Here is a 26,809-nt window from a genome sequence, read left to right on the forward strand (position 1 = left end):
AAGCAATAAGTTACCGTTATATTACCGTAATGCTATAGACCCATTTAGAATTGTTTTTAGATCAGGCGATCTGGCAAGATCGCCAGCTAGCCACTCTCTAGCCATGGTTTACGTAGGTGGCCCACTGGCTGGCCCACTTCGATGCCCAATCAATAGAAGCGTGGTACTGTAGTAAACGCTCGTCTCGCTCTCTTTCAATCATCACTCACGAGGACTCTGGTGTCCGCTTCCTGTAAATTGCACGACTCACCAACCATGGTGAACAGAGGGGAGGTTTTTATGAAATGAACGGCCAAGCCTTGGTATTTTCCAGTCCTCGAGCGGATTATCTTGCAATGCGGAGCCCGCATCGCTGCATTCATTGTGGCGGGTGTACTAAAAGGCTATTCGCGCGTTACCTATCATACTTATTCTGATTGCAACGATTTGAATTGCTAAGAAGATATGCGTGATATATTAGCAAAATATCCAACATGCTTCTGTGGCTACGGGATGCAGCCCAAGAGACACATCCGTAGCAGGTGCGATTGACGGGGAAATGAAGGCTCCGGAGTCAATCCTTCTATCACTGCACCACAGAAAATGTATATTTCTCGACAATATGATGGTCTACTCTGATACAGGAGGGCTCTGGTCTACGATGGCCCAGGCTCTCCACATATTTGCTAACTTTGGGTTTTCTACCATCTTGACTTTGCCAGGATTCACGCTTCTTAGATGTCAACATTACTTGTCTTGTATACAAAAACGCCTCCACGAGGAAAGCTTTCATCCATGCAACCGGCTTACTCCTAGTAAAATACGTTCGAGTTTAGCTCTGATCTTTCCCCGCTGATAGGGTCCTCAAAAGTGGCAGTCCGGAGGGGCTCCACCCTATGTAGGACAAGCATAGTCTCTTGGAGAAGGTCGGCTCCGAACGAAGGGTAGGCGTGAATGTCTTCGCTGAACTTGGGTTCTGCGCTTCGAAGGAAGCCTTCAACGGATGCCGCAGCCACAACACTTCGCACTGGATGCTCTCGAGGCAACAATGCTGCTGAGGCAATATGATCAGGTGTGAGATAGTAAGTGTTGGTATCAAAATGTCGCCAACACCCATTGTTCTGTGAATTAGGGCTGTGTTTCAAGATGTTCTTGATGTATTCGGCCACTGTCGTTTCCAAGCCAACAATATCGTACTTGTCTGCAAGCCTTGCGAGCTCCATGGCGGCCGAAATATGCTCTCCTGGGTCTTCTATCCCAAATCTGACAGTGCGTTGGTAAAGCCATTGAAAGAGTGCTTCAAGGCTACGCACCGAGACATCGTCCCCTGTCTCTTCTAGAGTGGCTGTCTGCTGCTGTGACTCAAGAAATTCACCGTTGAACATTTTCGAGAAGACCGACGATTCCGCGCAGAGAAGGCTTTTGGAAATTAGATATTCCTGGTTGCTAGGCTGTATTCGAAGTTTGACGGAAGGGCCTTGGTAGAGGGGAAGGATACTACAAAATAAAGTGGTCAGATAACTCCTTCCCAAAGACATCTCAGGCACTTACTTGGCTACGAAGTGCTCAGCACTTGCCTCGGATGCGTTGGTCATTGTTTTGAAACGAAGTGTCCAACCGTTGGTGGAACAGTATGGAGGCAGTGAGCACTAGACAGGCCAATGGTGAGAATGTCGTATCAGCTCATGTGTACATGTAACTCTAGAGCGTGCAATAATGCTGTGGCAGACAGAAAGAGGGAACATAGCAAGGCGCATTCTTGCATTGTACGGCCAATTTCGTGTAAAATACACCCAGTGGTGTCTTAACTTACTACTGTACTGTAAGATTCGCCTACCGGTCAAGAGCGGTCTGAAAAGCGGCCCCTGGCATCGGTCCAATCAGTACTCACGACTGCCGGAACTATTATCCGGGAATCAAGTCGCAAGAGTGCGGCGGTATAACTGAATTCGAATATTACTGTAACACAAGATTGTCCTTTGTACTCATCTATGACGCCTGAGTGGGTGATCTTGGCGTCCCAGTAGTCGACGGAAGATCTCCTGGGGGTACATGAAGTCGTGTACTTTCGCATCGGGACACAGTATTTTTAATGTTTCTCAAGAGCAGTGATACGAAAGGTGACCTAATCAACGTACTCACTATTTTCAGATAACAATTAGTATGTGGTGAGAGGACAAGGATGCGCGACAGTGCAAGTACCTCGCGGCTGTTTCATCACATAGGGCGTTTCATATCGCCGGGAGGGGGGTTAGTTCGTCGGGAGGAAGCTGATTTCGCTAATGACTGTAGTAGTATTCATTTAAACTGGCCCCTCGCCGAAGCGATATGCAGTATACGACAACTATATCTCCGAGTACTAGCCGTCAACCCTCGCTTCGCTCGGGTGGCTTCTCAGGAAGCTAATAAGCTCTGAAAAGGGTGAAAACAAAAAGCATATTTTGAGCAGGTATACATATTATGGTAAGCCTTTTTCTCGCGTTCTTCGTGAACGTCGTATCACAGTGGGAGTGTGTTCAAGATCATCCGTATCTGGCTATGTCATTGGAGTCTCATCTTCTTCTGAGATTGCAAGTTCCGTATGGTCAGGAGTGACCGGATCGGTGGAAGTGGTAGTAGGGTCATCTTGGCATGTAAGGGTGGAGATTGTACCATGGATCTGGGATGAGCTGGACGGCGTGCTGGGTCCAGCTCGTTGGGCCCAATGGTTAGGTCGCTTTCGTTTACCCTTTGTTTCTCGGCTCGTATCTAAAACGAGTGAAGCATTTATTTAGACAAGTGGTACAGTAGCGCCCGACATCGCCTTCAATGTCGGAAACATGGAGATGCTGTTTCAAACTCTAATCACATGCGTATCAGAAATAAGCGGGGCGGTCCTCGCCGAGCTTCGTCTTGCGAGTCTGCATGATCTGTATAAGAAGTTGTTCCGCCTCCTCAGCCCTACATCCTACATATCGGCCGGTGTTAGCTATATCTACTAACGCGTTGAAACGTTTCAAACCAAATGTTCTTTTCTTGTCTTGGGCACTTGGGTTGACTTCGATGTCGCAACAACTATTTGTAGTAGGGATCCCTGGGCAGGGATTGTTATTCTTGGATCAGTAATAATAAATATTGAATTTTATCGTTCAAAACCGAAACATGATCTAAAGTACGGGAGTAACCATGTAACCATATCTGGATTGAGAAGAGCATGTAATTCGACCAGCACTCGACACAGTTGTGGAGAAGCTTACGAAAGCAACAGCTCAGGCCGTCGACCAGTTCACACCAAACTCACGACTATCACCGTATGCTAAACAGCGGTTTACCCCGGACCTTAAAGCTCAACAGGTCGGCAGCAAGCTAAGGAACGAAATGCGGACTATATATATTATGAAAAGTATAGTAGATCAGAGATAGTTGCCCTTTCGACTTAGCCACCGGGCGTTAATAAATTGTGTGTGTGTGTGTACCTTTCATGTCGGATACTCTAAATTTATTTTGGCGACATCCAGGCCCCAAGGCTCCCAAGCACCATAAAGCTCTCACGACGGTATGTGGCAAAACATGACATGTGTTTTCTGACGACACTCTTTGCTGCTCTAGGAATTTTGACTCCCATAAACATATAACCGCGAATTTGATTGGATAATGCCCCCTGACATACACACGCACTATTAACGCCCGGTGGCTAAGCCGAAAGGGCAACTATCGCTGATTTACTATACATGTCATTATATATACAGTACGTCTCGTAAGTGTATGAGGAATTCATAGTAGACTAGCGTCTTTCATAGGAATGTAAACATTTCATAAATAAACCCAACAGTGAATAATCTTCATTTCATCGCGGAAAAATGAGAGCAAGAATAAAAAAAGCGGGTTGAAGGTTAATTGGAAAAGAGTGGTGATGGTTTAGAGTGGTCGATCGCGGTTAACCATTTCCCTTTTTTGTTAAAAAAAAAAAAAATTTTGGACTAAGTTCAGGTCCACATTCAGAGAATGCTTTTCTGGCGGGTCCCCAATGAATCCTTTGATCCTAAATAAATAATCGCATTTCCCTTTCGCAATACATATTTATACTTGGAATGGCCACAGCTTCTTCAGGTTGAAGAACTTGCCCAACCCACTACACGTACACAAGCCCATCGCACCTCCAAGATATCATGGGAAGATTCCGTCAGATTATTATGCGTGAGATATCCTGTCTTCATTACTTTGAAGTAGACTAACCACGAGGTTAGCGTGGAGGAAGGGAGCGCAAAATAAGCACCGCATAAAGCCTGATCCGCCATTCATTCTTAAAGTCTCTCCGGGCCTTCCACAGTCATGGCTGGATAAAAGGATTTTCACTCCTAAGTGGGAGCTAAGGTCAGACTGGGAAAAGGTCCCGAACCGGGCTTGTTATATCTATACTTTGAACAGCGAGGAAGAATATAGTGGAGCCGATTTGGCCGAAATCAGAGGTAGAGATTTCCACGAATATGAGAAGGGAAAGTATGTATACGCTCCTAATGGCAACGGAAAAGCTTTGTACTAAGCTTTACAATCCATTTCAATTTATTGATACCGTGGGGGAGTGAATGTGTTAGTGAAGGACCCTCATGATAAACTCTTTTTCTTCTCCTATTCAGATCACTGAAGTGGCACGTTGTATGTTTGAGGTCGGCTTGTGCTGTTGGGCTTACATGTATCTTACAAACTCAGGAGCGATTCAATGGGATTCTTTTGTCTTGAAATATTAAACGGGACAATAGTAATGGGTAATTTCTCTACAGGCTTGTGGTCAAAAAGCGAGGCAGCTTAAGGTGAAAAGCACTGGTGATTAAACGTTCCGCCCTCTGAATGGTGTGAATATATGGTACATATAATCTTTATTGAGCCATGTTATTAGACTTCTTTTAGTTATCAGTTATTATGATTCGAACATAAACAATCTCCAACCCAAATGAAGCGACTAACCATCGGACACTAACCTGGAAGACCTATATCGTATTTACCGTAAGGCCTTGCCAAATTCAGACTTGTCAAGGGAACAGCCCGATTGGGATCTCAAGACCGCAGTGCAAGCGGCACTCAACGACAACTTCGACGATGAGGGATCGTATATCAATGCTGAGATTGTCATCGCCCCTTCATGCTGTGAAAAATGACACCTAGAAAGTCGCACTTTGGATTTACCCAGCTCTACACGCCGGACAACAACGAGCGAGTGGTTGCTGAGTAAGGACTATGCCTTTAAATTCGTTTCGAGTGCGGGCTGAGAAACATAATTTGTCTGCGGAAGGGGTCAACTGTTCTCGAATTTCACTGTAAGGTAACACACCGATGACTCATCCTTAGAAATACAATTATTACGAAGAGGATTCTGTAATAATTACAAAGCGATGAGAAACAATTGGTTAACGCTTTTCGTATTTACTTTTCGGGAATGAAGTCGCAAGAGTGTGGAAGTATACAGTGATATTCGAAATCAGTTTTAACTCAATTCTCATACTCTTTATCTCCCAAGGACCCACCCCACACTCTAGTCCATATTAGGATATCATTCCGCCAACCTCACATTTGTGCATGTATCTTTGACGAGCCAGTGTAAATTAAAGTAATCTCATCTCTTGACAATCCCACAACCCATCACAGCTACGCCATGAGGGCAGCCTAATACCGCAAATGGCAACAAGGCCACAACAGGCTTTACCAGGTGAGGCTCAAAGTTCACCATTTAGGCAGTTTGGAAGAATCTCAGGGATCAATCAAGATATTAGAGACTCATTTGCCTCTTCAGACCCAGCCGGCCGAGTAGACCTTGCCAACTCCTAGACTGCGACATTGCCCGTCCATGGGCACTAGGAAGTGTCCACGGCCCGTGGGCATTTTGAAAATTGACGCTCACCGCCCATCATTATGCAAAATTAATGTAAAGATTACCCTACTAGGCTATTTTATGTACATAACTGATCCTTGGCAGTATCCACTCTGCCAAGAGTGCCCACGGATGTCTTGGTGACGATAAAAGTGTTTCCACTTTAATGGGTATTGTCGCAGTCTACGCATAACTTTGACAAGGATTTTCTATTTCGGCTGTATAAATCTGCTAGGTAATAGGTAAATTTTTAATTATGGAAGGAATTTCTATATACCTTGTACAAGTCACGTTTTTCTGTATGTTTGCATTGTTTACAGTTCCATGGGAGCAGAATAGCATGTCACTCCCATACCTTGGCACTCCCATGTAAGGTTGGCGGAAATATATCCGAATACGGACTAGTGCGCCTGGGGTGGGGCGGGAAAGAGAGTGAGAGTTGAGTTAACGATTTCGAATATCACTGTAACTGATTTATACATAGTCCCACTGTCTATTCAACGCCTGTTCCATACAACTTGGACATTATGTGGGAGATATTCAGCTTATCACCTCGGGTTGGTAAGGTGGTTATCTGTTCGCATAAATTATTAAAGAATCTCTGGGCCAGTGAGTCTTCTGGTAGGATATGTTTGCCTGCTTTTTGTTGAATAACTTGGCTAGCCACCCTGCATACCTTAGAACAGAAACTAAGTAGTTCAAAGTAAGAAATTACATGTTTTATAAGAGTCTTTCCATTTGCCACTAATCCGTTTCCCTTGGCCAGGATACATGCTGGACAGCTGTGGATAGTGGTATAGGGTTTATCCCGTGAGGTTTGAGCGATATTTGATTTGTGGGGAGTGGTGATATCAGAAAATAAATAGGATTTTTCCAAGATGTCAAGCGTAAGTTTGAATGTCTGTGTGGGTTTTATAACCTTTATGAAGACAGAGGAAGGCTTTGACGAGTATGAATGTACCACGGTACCACCCCAGCTGGAAAGTCTAACTAAGTCAGATTAGTTAATTGATGCCTGTTATTATTATCAGGCTATATTTACCCGGGCTGTTTAGCAACACATAATCTTTCGCGTAATCGGTAAGATTTAGGCACATTGAAATAACTCGCCCACACTTAGACCTTCTGGCACTATTCGAAGGTATAGGCACTTTAAAAATCCACCCTGTGGGACTAGTTTGCAGGCCGGGTATAATTTTGTCTGCCGTGGGACACCCGGTTTAAGATTAGACATTGTTTTTGATAGTCGTTGTTTCTTTTGGCACTGGATTTGCGAAAGAAATACATCCGAATGGCTAATGATAAAATGACAGAGATCTTCTCAATGCCTAATACCATTCGCTTAGGTCCCGTTGCCGCATTCTAGTCTTGCTAATCTTCAACTCGATGTCGAACCCTCTTTAACTAAACAATGTCATATTTGATCTGTAAAATACCAGTAAGTAGCTAGAAATGAATTTGATAGAATGTGACTAACTGTGTGCTCGATAGATTCCTTGTCAGAGCGAACCGAGCCCCCCGTCTGACCTTGTGGATACTGATGTAAGTAAAGTATTTATGCGGATATGTGTTCCAATGCTTACTAGAGTTCCGTTTCTAAGGCAGCCGATCTTTTAATCGAGACTGTACTTCATCTAGACCAACTAGATTCTTATTCCAGGAAGGCAATAGCGAATTATGTCGAACAAAAATGCCCTCTTTTCACTATCCAGAACCACGTTTACTGTGAACCACAAAGCTGTGAAACCAACTTACAGACCTTAACGTTGCATCCGCAAGACGCAACTTCTGAAGTACAGTCGACTTACTTTATAGCGCCAAACGCCCCGGCCGATCCGTCGAGACATCAGGCATCCGATAACGCAAGCCCAACTCCACAACCATCTTTTGATGCTTATCTAGACTACTCAGCCTACAACCCAGCTTGCGATTTCTTTCAATCCATCAAGGCAGAGATTGATCCTTTATACCATGGAGCCCTCGATTACATGGCATCCCAAAACATGCTTTTTGATGATATGGACCACGATTGGAGCAGAGCCACATGTGCCATCAAAGTAGGGTTATCATGGCTCCGACGTGATATGAGACAGTTCATTGATATCCACCTCTCGTCTTGGCTAGAACATGGACTTTGGCCAAAAGACCCAGTTTTTGAGAGGGACGAGCCAGGAAATTTAAAGGATCTCTCTTTGGATATGATATACACAGGTTTAGATAAAGACCCTGAAACACAGAGGGTTCTTCAGCGGCTGTCAAGAATCCGATTGTTCTTATGGTTTGAAAAATGCAGAATGATGTTTGCTGGTCGGGTCGATGGACTGTCTTCGAACCCGGGCTCTTCGGTAGTAGACTATCTCCTACGACACTACCATACCAACTGGGACAGAATGGATAAAAGCATAAAAGACACCTATCGGCAACGCCTCTATACAGAGAGAAGCAGAGGGAAACGATGGGCTCAAATGGTGAACTATCTCGGAGCAGGCATCCTTCTCACTTGTGGAAAAGATATGGATACTCAATTGTGCTGTCTTCCGCCCCTGAACCATTGATTGCATGATATTGATAAAGATTTACAGGAACAAGAGCACCTGTTCGATGAAGATGCTGCATGTTGCGGTAAATATTATCATCAACATTTTTCCAGCCTCACAATTAGTTGTGCAGGAGTTCAGCGAGGCCGCAGTGAAATTTTTGAGAAAAGACCATTTCTCGCAAGAGAGTTATCACAATTGGATTGCTTCGATTCAAAATCTCCCTCTAGAAGAAGGCCTTCAAGCTTCCGGCGAAAGTCAATTGCAACAACGACTATGGCATAATGTAGCTGACCTGGGTAATGTGGATTTGACAAGGGGTGAACTTGAGCTCTGATTTTATAACAATAGAGCAACTTCTAAATTAAACCATTATCGATTCGATTGGTATAGACATGCTTTAAATCGGTTTCACCTCCTTACTATCTTCGATTCTTTGCTGAACTCTACTTTACGTAACGACATAACTTTGGCGGTTAGCCTACACCTGATCCCTTCTCGATAGTATCTAAGCACAGTAATAAGTAACGGCATATAAATTGCACAATATGCGTATGTCTATTGGGTGGGCCATGGTCATTTTGGACAGGCAGGCACCACAATAGAAAGGGCTCCAGTGATTCTCGCAGTGGACGAATGTGTGTATAAATTGCAACTCAGGTAGGGTGACAATATATTTCACTAGACGATATCTCTCGAGAACAGAGATTTCCCCATTTTAAGAAAAAAGATCACTGCGTAGAATGCGCGAGACAATTAACCATACACATAAGAAAAATGTGTTGTTTACTTAGATAATCAATGCGCATTCACTTGTTATACAATATACGTTGATGATTTGAATGCAACAATCAAGGTCCAAAGCTAATAAATATATCTTCAATACTGGTCGCTACTGTAGCAAAATGTAACATTCGAACATATGAAATTGATCTAGATTATCCCTATGCAACCGTTTTATTGCAATATCTAAGCTAGAATATTTGCTTCGCTTGGTTTCCTCATACACCTCAAGACATTCAGCAACAAAAAGAAAATAGAATAAGTGGGGCTACTATATGATCGATCCCCGTCAAGCAAAAAATCCCACCTTCGTCAAAATAAGCGCTGGGACACCTGTAGCAGTTACAATGAAAATATTAATGTTGTAATATTTTGCATAGGGATATCTCTATCATATAGCTTACGAGAAGCTTGTAAAAAAAAAACTGCGAATGAAAGAATATAAAAGCATGGTTTATTAACTATCTAAGCTTCAATTAACTCAAAAGAAAACACATACTTGATCTAGAAACCTGATAAGTAGACGGATAAATCCAATAACTATCCTTTCTTTATATTGTCCCAGGAGATCTACTTCCAACTGAATTTGCTATATTGCAGATCTGAGCGCCTCTCTTTCAATATGGTGTCCCCAAGGCCCACTATTTTGCACAACCTGTAGGTGTCACAGACGTTGAGACTGTAGAAAATGTTGTTATTATTTTCAATGACACCGACGTTGACTCTGCCGACGTTGATCCTGCCGACGTTGACTCTGCCGACGTTGATCCTGCCGACGTTGACTCTGCCGACGTTGATCCTGCCGACGTTGATCCTGCCGACGTTGATTCTTCAGATGACATGCCCGAGTTCTCCACATCGCAAGAAGTCGGAATATTCTTCATATTAACAGAGCACTTTGCCACGTCTCCTCCAGAGTTCGCCCAGTAAACAGTTCCCCTTTTTGACTGGTCATCATAACTCAGAATTATCCATGCGGAGGTGCAGAGATCCTTCTGAATGGAAAAGCTTCTGGATGGCCAATCTGAGCTACTATGTCATTATGATATCTTCTATTTGAGAAAAATTATATACTTGCCGAACGAATTAGTTTCGCCGCTGCAGCCATGAACACCATCGGCTTTGATTTTGAATTGTTTATTCGCAGTCTGATCAAATGTAAACTTCTGTCCAAGGACAAGACTGGAACTTAAGGCAGCTATAAAGAGATAAGTTGGAAGCTGCATTTTGTACTGTGGCAACCGGTTTAAATTCGAATGATGGGCTTCCAGGGAAAGCAAAGCTATTTATAGTCATCAATAGAGATGATAAATAGGGTAAAGCAAACATAGTTATGAGCAATTCCTCTCTTTTTGGCTACACAGTAACCATTTGATTTTCATTCCACAGAGAAAAAGGAACACCGCTAATTTCTTGATACAGGTTACTCACAAATGCCGACAAGTGGAAAAAATGCATACATCTCATATAATAACTGTCAATTTCATTGGGCGCGGGTGGGCGATACAGGGGTGTTAATCTACGGACCCGAACTTACCCTAGCTTGAAAACTTGCTAAAAAACAAATATACTTTTTGTTACATGCATATCTGAGGGTGGGGAAAGTACGAGGGTAATTCATCCTACGCCCGCATTTCGGTTAAGGTAAACGTCGCGAAAGTAAGTGACAAGTTTGTTGAACAGGCGTTTCCAGCGTAGGAGGGGTTGCGAAGATAATGGGGGTATGTTAAAACTATCCTGTGAGGCAACACGGTGTTACACTTCGCGGAGGAATCGTATCGGTCGGTTTCGAAACCGCTCGCCCGGAGGGCAGCCGATTGGGAACAAGGGGAATTGAATCCCGAACGGCTTTCGGGATTCTCTTGATCCATCTTAGAAAGAGTTGGAACAATCTGACATGTGAGATACATATTTCTGGGGTATGTATTGTTTTTTGCATACAGTCACTAGCGAAATCAGCTTCCTCGCTACTGACTGCTTTTCTTCCCTCAGGCCCCAGTAGGGAGGAAGCTGATTTCGCTAGTGACTGTAACGTTCTCATAATTGAGAGATGTTGCTTCAATTAAATCGGCAATGCTTGAACACTAAGAGATTGATACAGACGCGCTCGAAATCAGTTTCACCTCTTTAGTCTCTTCAATTCTTTGTTGAACTCTGTTTTGCATGACGCCATACCCTTTACGGTTAGCCTACCCCTGACCCACACTTTTGGCAATATGTTAGTACGGTAATAAATTATGGCATAAAAATAGCTATCGTATCATGGTAGTATGGGCCAGGCCCCAGTTGGCAGGATTCGGTCGGTTGTTTGCCACAACACCTCTCATCTTGGTCAACCACGTTCACTCTCCTAACACAGTGGACGAGTAAAGACCTACGTAGATACAATACTGGTTGGGTAAAACTTTTCTGTACAACCGACTTATCCGCCCTACGAATTGCTGGATTCCTTGGGTCCCACCCTCTCTGAACCCTGGGTGACCAAAATGTGCTGAAGTTGATTTACTAGGAAATTGAGGACGATGATTAACCACTCCTATCCCAACGGTGATGAAGTTCGAGCGCAGGATCCCGATTCTTCAGATCGTGCGTTAAGTCTCTCTTAGGTGGTTAACTACCGGTTGCCCTAGCGTTTGAATGTATTGATCTGCGGCTTGAAAGCCCTCAATTTGATCGCGCAGGCAGTCCCGATTCGGGATTCTACAGTCTCACGACTTCTTTTTATTAAAGGCGATCCTGGGCATAAGCATATAGGCTATTCAAGATGAAACGTATATAGGAAAGGCACAGGGATCTGAAGCAATATAAACATTGATCAAAGGCGAGGGATGGGACTCTGTTGCGTAAGCGCGAGAAATATGACAACACCAGACGAACAACCGATCGCCAAATTTGTTGCAGACATAGTAAAAAGAGAGGAATGAGTTGGTCGGTAATCGGAAGGCAACCAAAGGAGGTTGACGCCATTATAGGTTATCCAGGAACGGTCTTCATTCAAACCATACCCGTGTTGCGGGAAGGTCGAACAGCGAGGAGTGGACGTGACAATACCAGTGAATCCTATATCAAATGTACCAATTGACGAGTGTAGATGATTGAAATTGACTTTATCAAATTGAAGGAAGGCGGAGGAGCTGATATGCAGTGTTGTTTCGCACTGGCCGGTGGCCGGATCCCAGATCCTGACGGTGTTATCATCCGACGCTGACGCGAGTCGGATTCCATCTTGCGACCAGGCAATCGAGTTGACCCGATGGCTATGCCCCTCGAGGGTTGACGCGCACTGCCCGGTAGCCGGATCCCAGATCCTGACGGTCTTATCATCCGACGCTGATGCGAGTCGGCTTTCATCTTGCGACCAGGCAATCGAGTTGACCCGATCGCTATGCCCCTCGAGGGTTGACGCGCACTGCCCGGTGACCGGATCCCAGATCCTAACGGTGTTATCCGTTGACCCTGTTACGAGTCGGATTCCATCTTGCGACCAGGCAATAAAGTTGACCGACTCGCTATGCCCCTCGAGGGTTGACGCGCACTGCCCGGTGGCCGGATCCCAGATCCTAACGGTGTTATCAGCGGACCCTGATGCGAGTCGGATTCCATCTTGCGACCAGGCAATAAAGTTGACCGACTCGCTATGCCCCTCGAGGGTTGACGCGCACTGCCCGGTGGCCGGATCCCAGATCCTAACGGTGTTATCAGCGGACCCTGATGCGAGTCGGATTCCATCTTGCGACCAGGCAATAAAGTTGACCGACTCGCTATGCCCCTCGAGGGTTGACGCGCACTGCCCGGTGGCCGGATCCCAGATCCTGACGGTGTTATCAAAGGACGCTGATGCAAGTCGGATTCCATCTTGTGACCAGGCAATCAAGTTGACCCAACTGCTATGCCCCTCGAGGGTTGACGCGTACTGCCCGGTAGTCGGATCCCAGATCCTAACGGTGTTATCAACGGACCCTGATGCGAGTCGGATTCCATCTTGCGACCAGGCAATCGACTTGACCCCACGGCTATGCCCCACGAGGGATGACGCGCACTGCGCGGTGGCCGGATCCCAGATCCTGACGGTGTTATCACCCGATGCTGACGCGAGTCGGCTTCCATCTTGCGACCAGGCAATCGAGTTGACCCAATGGCTATGTCCCTCGAGGGTTGATACGCACTGACCAGTGACCGGATCCCAGATCCGGACGGTGTTATCAGAGGACGCTGATGCGAGTCGGCTTCCATCTTGCGACCAGGCAATAAAGTTGACCCAATCACTATGCCCCTCGAGGGTTGATACGCACTGGCCAGTGGCCGGATCCCAGATCCTGACGGCGTTATTAAAGGACGCTGATGCGAGTCGGATTCTATCTTGCGACCAGGCAATCGAGTTGACTAAATGGCTATACCCCTCGAGGGTTGACGCGCACTGGCCGGTGGCCGGATCCCAGATCCTGACGGCGTTAGTAAAGGACGCTGATGCAAGTCGGCTTCCATCTTGCGACCAGGCAATCGAATTGACCCAATGGCTATGCCCCTCGAGGGTTGACGCGCACTGCCCGGTAGCCGGATCCCAGATCCTGACGGTCTTATCATCCGACGCTGATGCGAGTCGGCTTTCATCTTGCGACCAGGCAATCGAGTTGACTGAACCGCTATGCCCCTCAAGGGTTGATACGCACTGGCCGGTGGCTGGATCCCAGATCCTGACGGTGTTATCCTTTGACCCTGATGCGAGTCGGCTTCTATCCTGCGACCAGGCAATCGAGTTGACCGAACTGCTATGCCCCTCGAGGGTTTGAAGACATGGACTCCAATCTTTGTCCACCAGTGGCTCATTCAAAACCCAATCGGGTCTCTCCTTTTGATAACATCTTCTCGTGAGGCTCAACATGGGGCTAAAGATCAGAGGTGAACTGTATACTTGAAGGGGGCTACTTTCAATTGCTAGCCTGTGGTATCGAATGAACCGAGAGGCGTCTTGAACCCGATATAAAAGGGCAGGTGGTTCGCTTTTTCCCTAGTATAGTAGTTGTAACGTCAGAAGTAGAGATTGTTTCGGTATATGAGCAATTAATCACCTGAAGTAAGTCATCGAGCTTTAGCATAGCTGCTATGCCTTGCGATACGCTTCCTAGAATGCTCAGGGCTTCAAGCCAGTGAAGGTATTTCTTTTCTAGAAAATCACCTATACGTTTTCTATCACCAACGGTAAGATCATCTTTTTCATGGCATCCGCTATGATGAAGATGGTCAACCCAATAGACACACGCATATTTTGCAGCTGTTAATGGGTTCGGACTGGGTGGTATAACTTTCTCAATCGGGAATCCAGGAAACTTAAGTTGAAAGATATCGCGTCGAAGTGTCTTGAACATGGCTAGTAGAGAGCGAGAGAAAATTTTGTGGTGCTCAGTTTCTATACCTCCAGTAAAAACCTCATTTTGCGTTTCTCTAAGCAGAAATTCCTTTGCAGACTGATGGACGAAAATGATAGTGTCTTCGCGCACAGTTAGAAACGAGCCACAAATCGCGATAATCTCTGGTAGGGCTTCAGAGTCACCAGAGAGATCATCAGGTAGTTCAACAAGAGAGGCCAGTTCGTCAAACGCGATAGGCCGATACACTATGGACATGGCAGCCAGTATTCGCTTGCAGGGCTCGGCATCTTCCGAGTTACGAACCTGATCGATCATCCGATTGTACAAGGCATCCAGTCCAGGAGGAAACGCCTCCAGCTTCTTAAGAGCGTGCCTCCGCGATGTTCTATCAAGATCTTGACAGACCAAGGCTACCCAAAGGAATGTGCCTTGCGAGTTGGATAACAAGTGACGGCAGATCGTATCACGAGTTTCATCGCTATACTTCTTAACTTTCGCTAGATAGTGAACCTTGTGTTCAATGAATTTGCACACAGCTTCAGATATAGACGCCTCATTTAGCTCTAATGATATTGGAGCGGTCTGGGTAGTGTCAAGACGCTCTTCGATATCAGGCCAGTTGCGGCTTGAGACAATCCACTTTATCTGTGGGTAAGCAGACGGTATCCGAGTAATCAAGTCGAGAAGTGAAGGTAGCCCTGATGTGCACTCATCTAGCGCATCGATAATCAAATAGGTGCTTTGTAGGGCCGAGTCTTTCAGGATATCCGTGAAGATCCTCGAGAGGGCATTCCATGCGTTTATGTCCTCGAACAATGCTTTTCCCGCTTTATCATACTGTCTTTGTACATGGGAGAGAAGAGATAGCTGCTTCTCGACAAGCGAATATATCAAGCCACGGAGAACAGCCGTGGCATTATTGATTCGTACGTCTGTAGCTTGGCAAAAAAAGAACGAGACATTCGCAGTGTCCCCAAATGTTCGTGTTAATTCATCGATGATACCGCACAGCAGCATTGTCTTGCCTTTGCCCGGATCACCTCTGATCCAGAGGAGACAGTTGCTCTGGTTGTCTCGCCATTGTTGAAACCCCTCGTTGTCGAGAACCCAGCAGTATGAATCTTTGAGCAGCCCTCCGTTGGTGTTCTGAATACGGTCTTTGTCATGGTGAGGATCAGTCGTCCGCAGATCCCGCAGGCACGCTTGATTCAATGCTTCCGATTGTACTTGAGCAGTCACACCGGTTAGGTACGTTCTTTTAGAGTCATGCGCCCCACTCACAGAACTGATTAGTGATATGACCAAGGTTCTGTCCAACTTGGAACCCAGAGTTTGACCCGTCATATGATGTCGTGTATGCCATTATTGCAGCCAGGTAATTCTTAGAAGGGTTAGTCGGGAGCACATGGCTAAGTCGTTGAAGTACCCCGCTGAGGGGTATCGAGATATAGGGTATCAATCGTATGATTATTTCCAATATATTAAACAGTACTTCATCATGTGATTTGAAGTTACAATACGTTTCGATACTCTGAAATGTCCTAAGCCGAACACAGACTAGCGTGTTTCAGGATAAAGTTTGGCAAAGAAACGAAGAGAGTAAAATGGTGAAACTGATTTCGAGCACGTCTGTAAAAGGAAACAGAAAAGAGAACAGAAAAGAATTGATAGGAAATAAAAAATGTCTTCATTTCTACAGGTATTTACACTGAGATTGAAAGCCACCGTACATTCTTATAAGAGGTTACTCTCGCAGCTCTTCAATTCTGAAACCTGGAATCCCTCACAGAGATAGTTCACACAAAATCATAATGGCAAATTTCAACATATATTTTATTTCTTTCCTGCCTTATATTTTTGTCATAACATCATCCATCCTGTTAGTATTTATTGGGATCGGCTGTACGGGGCAACCAAGTTCTCAGAGCAGCTTATTCTTTGTAAAGGTCAACATCTACACTCAAGCTTAGAGGTCAATGCTTACAATGACTAGGCAAATCTGACCGGGTCCTCAGCTGAAGCAGAGAAAGTTGTAGGAAAAGCTATGAGTGGAGAATTACTGGTAAATGAGGTATCCTTGACATAATGAGCAAAGAACTTGTAATCTCACAAAAAAGAATAAATGATCAGATTGCAGGCATTTCTTATTCTGGTACGACAAGTTATGATGGACACAACGAAAGTAGTGTTACCGAAGACCTCTTAAGGTTGAAGTCAAACCTAGCGGATTTTTATGTGATCGGTCTTTGGGGATATTGCGAAGGGAGGTCCGATACATTGAGAAGGCAGATCACCAGCTGTACTAATCCAGAATTCGGGTTTTGGTTCAATTTCACGGACGTGTTCGGACTTCAAGGCCCATGGGCAGACAGGTTAAATCCGCCCGAGGTTCAAACAGCGGAACACGTCTATCGTATAGCGTCGAAAGGGATGAAATCAGCCTATATAATCGCTTTCATCTCAAGTAGTGTGATGTCTTCTGTCGGAATAATCTTTGGCTTGACAGTTCAGTCCTCCGCAGGGGGGAGTGTAGTAATAAATATAATTGCAGGAGTAAGTCATAATCCTCCAGTCGCTTCCAATGCAGGTCTGACATTTATGCAGATCTCTACAGTAGCAAGCATGATTGCCTCTGGGTTGGCTACAGGGGTCTATGTGTCCCTTGCTGAAGCTTTGAATGTCATTTCAACTGCAAGTGGTTTCCAATTCTCAATTGGCCGACAAATGGTAATTATGATGTGGCTATCGGCTTCGTTCTGCCTTGCCTCCTTGGTCTTCTCCTTGATCAATGGGAATGGTAGGAAATGTTCGCATGCCCCATCCCCTCGAATATAACTTACTTCCTTGCACAGGATGTACGTGCAACACAGGAAGGAAAGGTAACCCTTGAAGCCCAATAACCTTTGTACAAAATGACAGAAAGATGGTGTGCGAACAATGTATGGTATACAGCCATTCTCGAAATCGCCTTGACCAGTACACACTGAGACTCTCTTTCTCAGCCACACCGCCAAGGCCTTAGCGCAGATCATCTATTGAGCAGGCCGCACTTAGTTGAGGACGGTTGTAACATATATCTTGAATGGTATTGTATCCCCTGGTATAAGATTGCAGCCTGCGCTTTGATTCCTCGGGTATGAATCACTGTCCTATACAAGTCCCAATTTACGGCGGCCCTCAACTAAGTATGGTCTGTCAAGGCGATTTGAGAATGACTGTATTTTGTAACACGCTATTAGATATAATAATGGAGAACTCAGAGTTGTTGTCAATGAATGAAGGCTAATTCAACAGAAGATAGATCATTCACAAATAAAACAGCCCCTGATAACTACTATTATATGATGAAATGAATTCATGGATTGATCATGAAGCGGTGGCCAGGTCCTTGTTTCCCTATATCAGCAAGGTGGTAGAATTGAATACGGGCTCGGGATGAGCGGGATGCTTGACAACACAGCTCTTCAGCAACTCGATCGCTTGGGAGTATCACGTGCTTAGATGCTCTGTGCCAAGCTTCGCCTTATGAATATCCACAAGCTGTATATCTAGCTGATCGGCTTCCTCCAACCGTCACTGAGTCCTTTACGTCGACGCAACCTTAGCTCTGCTGTTAAGGCCTTATGGGAGCCACTAGGTTTTGCTCCCTCTCTGAGGGCCCTTTTCAGCGGTAGTAGATGATGACGGCAAGCTTCACGCGACCTTGGCCTATGATAACCAGAAAAATCGAACACCACTCCAGCCAAAACATCTAAAGACGCTCCTTTCGAGAACAGCCAGCGAAATCTTTCAAAATCGTCTTGCTCGTATGCTTCGCAACAGAGCCTATCGATACCACCTTGAACCTCTCGAAAAGAAGCACCATGATCGATCAACCAACTTAAAAGCTTTTTGTAATTGTGTGAACGAGCTGCGCGCTCAACCATGTCGCCACAAGGAATGTGCTTCAAAGATGCTCCAAGCTGGACTAGATTATCCACCTTTGGAATCGAACCATTCTTTCGATAGGCGTGAGATAAGATATGGCCTCGCGATATGTAATGACATTTGAATTGACAATCCTCGTATCGCACTTCCGAAGTATCGTTTTTAAAGGTCTGGATCTTTTTCAAAATGGGTGCAAGGGCCGAACAGCCGAACAAAGACCATGTCCAATGGCAAAGCGCACGGAAATGTAAGTAATCAGGAAGGTAAAGATTCATTGCGATCGATTCCAAGATCTCCTGCGGTAGGTCATAGAAAGAAGCCTTCCTCTTATCTGTATGGTCCATATTGAGGCTTGTATATGATATATAGTAGATGTTTGGTCTTGGCTCAATGTTAGAGGATGGGAGGCGTTCGAGTGTCACCGAATTGATGGCTGTTACTCCGGATTGTGGCAGGATAACGCGGGCTACATCCAGCAATATTATAGTAGCGACCGCAATCGCCTTCTACATTGTAAACACAGAGAGACTGTTTCAAACCCTAGTCATGTGATACGCTAATTCAGATCTGAATCGCTGTAATTAACCCGTTTTATATCTGACCAGGTAAATAATACTAGAATCTTAAATTACTAGTACGAAATATGCAGTGTGCTCTAGACCTTTTAGCCTGGAAATTCCAGGCTGGAATGTTCTATGCAAACCCTGCAAACACGGCGGTTTTTGAATAGGCAATCTGTCAACAGTTCCTCACGGTATGTCGCGCCCCTAGGAGCGTAGAGAGTCTGGTGCTTTCCGGTGGTCTGTTTGGGACCAGTTTCATGGGGAAGGCTGCACAGTACGGCTTTTCATAAGCCCCAAACTCGATATCAAGCATTTTTGGGCTCCACTTAGAGGCCACAAATCATTTGCTAATACTTCCCTGTCCGATCTGTCTACTAAAGAATACCATGGAGTAACGTGGGTCTCCGCAAATCAGCTCTAACCCTGTTTGCAGAAGATCTGTCTAGAAGCCTATCCTTTCAGCCCCACCCCTCAAACGAACTCGATTCATTCGCTCTGTGCATTCTTCTTTCTCTCACAGGTCACAACTGAACGGCGCTGCTGCCAGCAATCTTGAGAAGTCATGAGTGAATCAGAGAGATTATCTCGATGTAAGGCCACGAGACTCGACCCCATATTACCAAACAGTCATCAATGAGGCCTCTGGTGAGCATGAACACGTGTAGGTTTAGGCGCAGCCCAGGTGGGTCGGTCCGGCGCCATCTGATTGACTTTTACTGGGCAAAGTGAGACGCCTCACCAGCTGAAACTCGGTGTGCGGCTGAGACCTAGCCAGAGGGAATGACAGCTCACAATTCAAAAAGGGGAAAAAGATTGCACACCAGATGGCATGAAAAGGAGGGGCTGGATGGTTGCCAGGAGAGGATGGCTGTGCTTGTACATCCATTAAAAAAGCATGACGCCGGATCTGTGACGAAGGTGCATGAAACGACTTGGCATCGACGGCAAAGTGGAGCAGAATGGAAGAATTAAGCGATGTGATATGTTTGACATGAGGTGCGTTGGTCACGGGCGCATAGCTATCGACCCAACAAGACGCCGTACCTACCCCGCCCGGCGGCTTTTATGCTGCCCATCTCCAGCCCAGCAAACTAAAAACAATTTTCTTCCATACGTGGTCCTTCAGTTTCCAAAGCTAAAATTCCAGTCTGAAGAAAGAACTCAAAAATGCAGAAAGAAGCGACTATTCAGGGTAGGGGCCCAAACCCAGTTGACACCACTGGCCTATGCCTACTGTCCCTTGATGGCGGAGGTGTGCGAGGCCTCTCATCACTCTACATCCTAAAGAGTATTATGGACCAACTCAACCATGCTCGGGCCCGGGTCGAGCTCCCTCCTGTGAAGCCGTGCGAAGTGTTCGACCTTATTGGGGGCACAAGCACCGGTGGGTGAGTGAACTTCCAAGCGCACGCTATCTTTTATTTGACTGGCTAACTATCAGCTAGGCTTATTGCGATCATGCTCGGCCGGCTCGGGATGGATGTCGATAGCTGTATTGCCGCTTATAGCGATCTCGCAGCAGCAGTGTTTGGTGAGAAGCTGCGCTCAATTCCCATGAACTTCAAATGGGATATCAAAGCCAAGTTCGACTCGGAGAAGTTGGAGCGCGCGATCCAAAAGGTTATTGAGGACAGTGGTGCTTCCAATCAGGATCCTTTCAACGACGGCACTGGACTGAGAGATGGTACTGCGCGCGGATGCAGAACGTAAGTAGATGTCCAACCAGGGAGATGTCTCTAACCTAGCCAGTTTCGTTTGCTCCGCCGACCGCTATACAAAGGACATAGTTCGCCTGCGAAGCTACAGCCTCCCGCATGAGCCAAACATCAGCACAACCATATGCCAAGCCGCCCTTGCAACATCTGCCGCCTCAACCTTTTTTGAACCAGTTAGCATCGGGGATCGATCATTTGCTGATGGTGGACTGGGCGCGAATAACCCTGTGGACGAAGTGGAGGGCGAGGCGTCGAACATATGGTGCTCTGAGACGGGAGACTTGAAACCACTAGTCAAATGCTTCATCTCGATCGGAACAGGAAATCCAGGCAAGAAGCCGTTCAAGGATAATATGGTCACGTTTCTCGGGCAGACAGTCGTACAGATCGCAACCGAGACAGAGAACACGGAGAAAAGATTCATAGCGAGGTGGGCCAAGCATTATGATGAGAAGCGGTACTTCCGGTTTAATGTCGATCAGGGGCTGCAGGAGATTGGGCTTGAGGAGTACAAGAAGAAGGGACCGATGGAGGCGGCGACGGAGGGATATCTCACGCATATAGCACAAAAGTTTCGTGTGCGGGACTGCATTCAGAACATGAGACTCAAAGAAAGTGTGTGTCTCGAGGACTTTTCATAGCGAATAAACATTTAGCTGATGCTCGCAGACAAAACCGAGGACTGTTTCGCCACTATCATAGAAGTAGGCATATCATTGTTGGCAGGGCTTCGTCTTACTAAATTTCTCAGGAATATAAAATCCGCACTATTCGACAACAGCCAGGTACGAAGGCCATGAGCTGACCATAAAACTCCCACTTCCTGTTCTTGATCATTGACTTGTCTACTTTAATAAAGTTGATCGCTTCTATGTCCCTCTAGACCTTACCGCAGTGCCTGTGATTGCAAATTTCGTGGGACGGCAAGACGTGCTAGACAATCTGTGGCAGTATTTACAGCCGACAGATCCACCGTCACAGAAAGTTGCAATTCTTCATGGGCTTGGCGGAATGGGAAAGACGCAGCTAGCGATTCGCTTCGCGCGAGATCATAGAGATGATTTTACGGCGATCTTCTGGCTCAGTGGCAAGGATCGCGATGCGCTCTTGCAATCGTTGAGCTTTGCCTTGAACCGATTACCAGGACAGGTTTCGGATAGCGAGACGAGTCATGATACAGATGTGGAGCAACAAGCCAGACATATGTTACGATGGCTAGCATTGGATGGCAACTCGCGCTGGCTAATCATTTTTGACAACATCGATCAATACTCCCCCTTCAACAGCGCTGTTGGTGATAGATATGACATTGGAGAATTTTTCCCTAAAGCAGACCATGGCTCCATCCTTATCACTTCTCGACTTCAAGGGCTGACTGAGCTAGGGGAGCCTTTCCTGGTGCAAGGGCTTGACTCTCATAACTCAGTTCAACTACTCCTGCAAAGCAGTGGTCTATTAGCAAGGAGCACCACTAGCAAACTTGAAAGCAATCCAGGTAATATGGCACTTGATGAATATATGTTACAGATCATGCTAACATATGTAGATATCCTTACTCTTGCCAATCGTTTGGATGGACTACCTTTAGCTATTGTTATCGCCGGGGCGTTTATGCGTGAGACTGGAACCAGTATCACTGAGTACTTGCAGTACTACCAAGAATCTTGGTCTGAGCTACAGCTGCAATCGAATCCTGGTCGTCAGTACCAGCAAGGCAATATGCTGCAAACATGGATGATCTCATATCTTGAGATCCAGAAGCGTGACCCGAGCGCAGCAGACCTTCTATTGCTACTTGCTCATTTTGATAATCGTGATATTTGGTACGACTTAATGAAGAGTGGCCGTCACAGCTCGAACGTCCCGGACTGGCTCAAAAATGCTATATCAAGCGGACTCGCTTTCAAAATTGGTGTGAAGACTCTCATCGGATTCTCTCTTCTTGAGAGTAAGCAACAAGGAGGAAACTATGCGATGCATCCAGTGGTACAAGACTGGTGCCTTCATATTGCTAGCACAAACGAAAATGTGAATTCGATGCAGCTTAATGAACTAGCACTGATATCCGTTGGGTACACTGTCCCTAATTCGAGTGACAGAAATTATTCCAGGCTTCAGCAACGGCTTATTCCACACGCCAATTATGTACGTCATCGAGATTGGTCAGGTGACAATATTGCGTTATGGGGAGCATTCCATGGTTTAGGGCGTCTCTATATAGACCAGGGCAAGCTGAAGGACGCAGAGGAGATGTACCAGCGAGCACTAGCAGGCCGTGAGAAGGCCCTAGGTCCAGATCATACGTCCACTCTCGGTACAGTTAACAACCTTGGCAATCTCTACAAGGCTCAGGGCAAGCTGAAGGAGGCAGAAGAGATGTACCAGCGAGCACTGGCAGGATATGAGAAGGCCCTAGATCCTGATCATACATCTACTCTCGATACAGTCAACAACCTTGGCCTTCTCTACAAGGCTCAGGGTAAGCTGAAGGACGCAGAGGAGATATACCAGCGAGTACTAGCAGGCCGTGAGAAGGCCCTAGGTCCAGATCATACGTCCACTCTCGGTACAGTTAACAACCTTGGCAATCTCTACAAGGCTCAGGGCAAGCTAAAGGAGGCAGAAGAGATGTACCAGCGAGCACTGGCAGGATATAAGAAGGCCCTAGATCCTGATCATACATCTACTCTCGATACAGTCAACAACCTTGGCCTTCTCTACAAGGCTCAGGGTAAGCTAAAGGACGCAGAGGAGATGTACCAGCGAGCACTAGCAGGCCGTGAGAAGGCCCTAGGTCCAGATCATACGTCCACTCTCGGTACAGTTAACAACCTTGGCAATCTCTACAAGGCTCAGGGCAAGCTGAAGGAGGCAGAAGAGATGTACCAGCGAGCACTGGCAGGATATGAGAAGGCCCTAGATCCTGATCATACATCTACTCTTATAACAGTCAACAACCTTGGCAATCTCTACTCTAATCAGGGCAAGCTGAAGGACGCAGAGGAGATGTACCAGCGAGCACTAGCAGGCCGTGAGAAGGCCCTAGGTCCAGATCATACGTCCACTCTCGGTACAGTCAACAACCTTGGCCTTCTCTATAAGGCTCAGGGCAAGCTGAAGGAGGCAGAAGAGATGTACCAGCGAGCACTAGCAGGATATGAGAAGGCCCTAGATCCTGATCATACATCTACTCTTATAATAGTCAACAACCTTGGCAATCTCTACTCTGATCAGGGCAAGCTGAAGGACGCAGAAGAGATGTACCAGCGAGCACTGGCAGGATATGAGAAGGCCCTAGATCCTGATCATACATCTACTCTCGATACAGTCAACAACCTTGGCCTTCTCTACAAGGCTCAGGGCAAGCTGAAGGAGGCAGAAGAGATGTACCAGCGAGCACTGGCAGGATATGAGAAGGCCCTAGATCCTGATCATACATCTACTCTTATAACAGTCAACAACCTTGGCAATCTCTACTCTGATCAGGGCAAGCTGAAGGACGCAGAGGAGATGTACCAGCGAGCACTAGCAGGCCGTGAGAAGGCCCTAGGTCCAGATCATACGTCCACTCTCGGTACAGTCAACAACCTTGGCCTTCTCTATAAGGCTCAGGGCAAGCTAAAGGAGGCAGAAGAGATGTACCAGCGAGCACTGGCAGGATATGAGAAGGCCCTAGATCCTGATCATACATCTACTCTCGATACAGTCAACAACCTTAGCCTTCTCTATAAGGCTCAGGCAAGCTGAAGGAGGCAGAAGAGATGTACCAGCGAGCACTAGCAGGATATGAGAAGGCCCTAGGTCCTGATCATACATCTACTCTTATAACAGTCAACAACCTTGGCAATCTCTACTCTGGTCAGGGCAAGCTGAAGGAGGCAGAAGAGATGTACCAGCGAGCACTGGCAGGATACGAGGAGGCCCTGGGTCCAGATCATGCATGATATTACTCGGTGGCTTGCGGAGATGCTGAACATATTAAGCATTGCAGATGCAAAATAGTGCTCAATAATCCTCTATAATATCTTTTGTAAATGATACCTTGTGAACTAGTAGGGTAGATCTGACTTGCCGAACAATTGCATGTGTTCATGCTACAATGCTCACTACCCTTGCCACCGTCGCTTTTTGATATCTAGTGAGTCAGTAGCTAGCGTTGTATCGCATTTATATTAATTTCCAGGGATCAAGCTTTCGGTAGGTCGGGATTTTTGTGTGAGAGTTGCAACGACGTGATGGTGAGTTTGGTATTGTCATCTCAGAGCTGTAATAGTAAATTGGCACTTACAATACTTAGCCTTCTCTTCGTTTTGTATTATACCATTCGGTCTTGTGACGGATCGTTCAATACGAGATTAACCAAATACGGCTTAGCAACTCATGTGACTAGGGTTTGAAAAAGCTCCTCTGCGGTGTCCGACATGGAAGGCGCAAGCGGTCGTCACTGTAGCAATCTGGGACGTGGTGAGTGATTTGCTCAAGACAGTACCTGGGATAAAGTCTCAGATAAAATTTTGAGAGGATACTATCAAGGTCGGAGCTATTGTGCCTATGCTTTGTCTCGTTGCGAGGATGGTGAGATGAAAGGGACAACGTGGCACTGGTAAAGGCGGACAGCAGGGCTTTGGCAGAAATCGTATTATTGGAATACATGATTACAGAAACAAGGCGGTACAGTAATACTGTGCCCCTCAAAATGATGCGGCCTGTCGAATAATTATTCTACGCTAAGGCCTTGGCAGTGGGGCCATAAAAGAGTTATTAAGTGTTTATCGGTCAAGCCGATTTCGAGAACGACTGTAGATGACCAATGTTGACAACTCTAACTAAAATGACAAAACCCGCTTTTTCAACAATCTGTGCGGACCATGATGACTAGCTGTAATATGCACTTTTGTATGGTATGCCTGGTACCTAATGTCACATGTTTCCGGTATATTACCTGGTTTCTACCATGTAGTCGGACTTGGTATTCGACATAAAACTCTAATTCGGCCCAGTGATAAAGGCTGCAGAGCATATTTAACAGACAGGAGTAGGGCAATCGCAATCAACCCCAGTAGATGACCCATACTTTTACAGTATGGACGGATAGATAACCAAATAGGGTTCTCGAATCAAGTCGCAAGAGTGGGGTTAAAATTCTACTGTAAATTGCTCCAAAATCCCGTGCGTTGATTTATATCTAAAGGTGGAGTAATGTCACAGAAATATAAGTTTAATTCCCGCGTTCGGTACAGTATAATCCTCCCGTGTGTTGAACAACCCTTGCAAACTGTGATCGAAAATCAACGCACACTTCGTGCCATTTTTGCCCATAGCTTGCTTTTCATATGACTTGAAAGAATGACGTGCTTTGTCTTCATATCCTTGTTCAAAAGTGTAACCCTGCAACCGTTTTTTATGTCCCTACCCTTGCAGGCGGGACCATTCCACCTACCACGCGCATGTGGATGCGGCCTGTAGTCAGGATCCAATTCCGCGATATCGGATGACCGGAGTTCCTTTATCGCCGGATATATGTAGTAACAGTATTCCGAGTAGAGTCCTTGCTTTGTGATTGTAAAAACCTTTTCCAAAGGTAGCTTTACCGATTCATGACATTCAATAACATCGTAAATATTCAAGGTAATGCCAGACGGGAATCGCACCTCATATCTATTCTTGTTATATTTCCAGCCATGTTGAAGAGCGGCAAAGAACTTTTCACTTTTGTAAATGAGATCGCCTGAATAATCACCTGCGATAAGAGCAAGGTAGAGACGAGTTGACGATTCTCTCGGGCGATAGGCGCTCAAGTTATGGCCAATAAGAACTGGAGAACATCCATCAAATGTCAGGGCAAACTCCAGCCAACTAGTATCTTTGAAGATCTGTTTCCAGAGGATAGAACTGGTGTTTATGATGTTTTCGACATCTGCTGGCGTCAGAAAATCTTTGATACTTAACCAAATATCAAGTGGGGTTTCAAAGAGCTTCATTGTGAATGACTGGCACTGGTGCTGGTGTTGATACAGATCTTAGTATTTATAACTCGCAGGGCTGTTTCTGAATTGACTTAATCTTACAAAGTAACAAGCAAGAGCCCCGC

The 26,809-nt window shown here is 45.9% G+C and overlaps 4 protein-coding genes across 4 annotated transcripts; 2 read left to right on the forward strand and 2 right to left on the reverse strand.

The window, feature by feature from the left end:
- Nucleotides 1-791: 791 nt before the first annotated feature.
- Nucleotides 792-1,574, reverse strand: N7537_011417 (uncharacterized protein; the record flags this gene model as incomplete). Its single annotated transcript, XM_056902471.1, has 2 exons — nt 792-1,476; nt 1,531-1,574. The coding sequence occupies 2 exons, from the start codon at nt 1,572-1,574 to the stop codon at nt 792-794; spliced, it is 729 nt and encodes a 242-aa protein (XP_056747758.1).
- A 7,335-nt stretch (nt 1,575-8,909) lies between these two features.
- On the forward strand, nt 8,910-10,074 carry N7537_011418 (uncharacterized protein; the record flags this gene model as incomplete). Its single annotated transcript, XM_056902472.1, has 2 exons — nt 8,910-8,913; nt 9,806-10,074. The coding sequence occupies 2 exons, from the start codon at nt 8,910-8,912 to the stop codon at nt 10,072-10,074; spliced, it is 273 nt and encodes a 90-aa protein (XP_056747759.1).
- A 1,885-nt stretch (nt 10,075-11,959) lies between these two features.
- N7537_011419 (NACHT and WD40 repeat domain-containing protein) lies at nt 11,960-15,876 on the reverse strand (the record flags this gene model as incomplete). Its single annotated transcript, XM_056902473.1, has 3 exons — nt 11,960-14,152; nt 14,214-15,739; nt 15,795-15,876. 3 exons carry the CDS (start codon nt 15,874-15,876, stop codon nt 11,960-11,962), a joined length of 3,801 nt encoding a protein of 1,266 aa, XP_056747760.1.
- A 4,294-nt stretch (nt 15,877-20,170) lies between these two features.
- On the forward strand, nt 20,171-24,662 carry N7537_011420 (protein kinase subdomain-containing protein; the record flags this gene model as incomplete). Its single annotated transcript, XM_056902474.1, has 8 exons — nt 20,171-20,391; nt 20,449-20,709; nt 20,753-21,333; nt 21,388-21,422; nt 21,470-21,503; nt 21,578-22,213; nt 22,265-24,423; nt 24,471-24,662. 8 exons carry the CDS (start codon nt 20,171-20,173, stop codon nt 24,660-24,662), a joined length of 4,119 nt encoding a protein of 1,372 aa, XP_056747761.1.
- Between the last annotated feature and the right edge of the window lie 2,147 nt (nt 24,663-26,809).

Source organism: Penicillium hordei (assembly GCF_028827395.1).
Source record: "Penicillium hordei strain IBT 12815 chromosome Unknown utg000006l_segment0_segment0, whole genome shotgun sequence".
In the NCBI taxonomy this organism is placed as follows: Eukaryota; Fungi; Ascomycota; class Eurotiomycetes; order Eurotiales; family Aspergillaceae; genus Penicillium; species Penicillium hordei.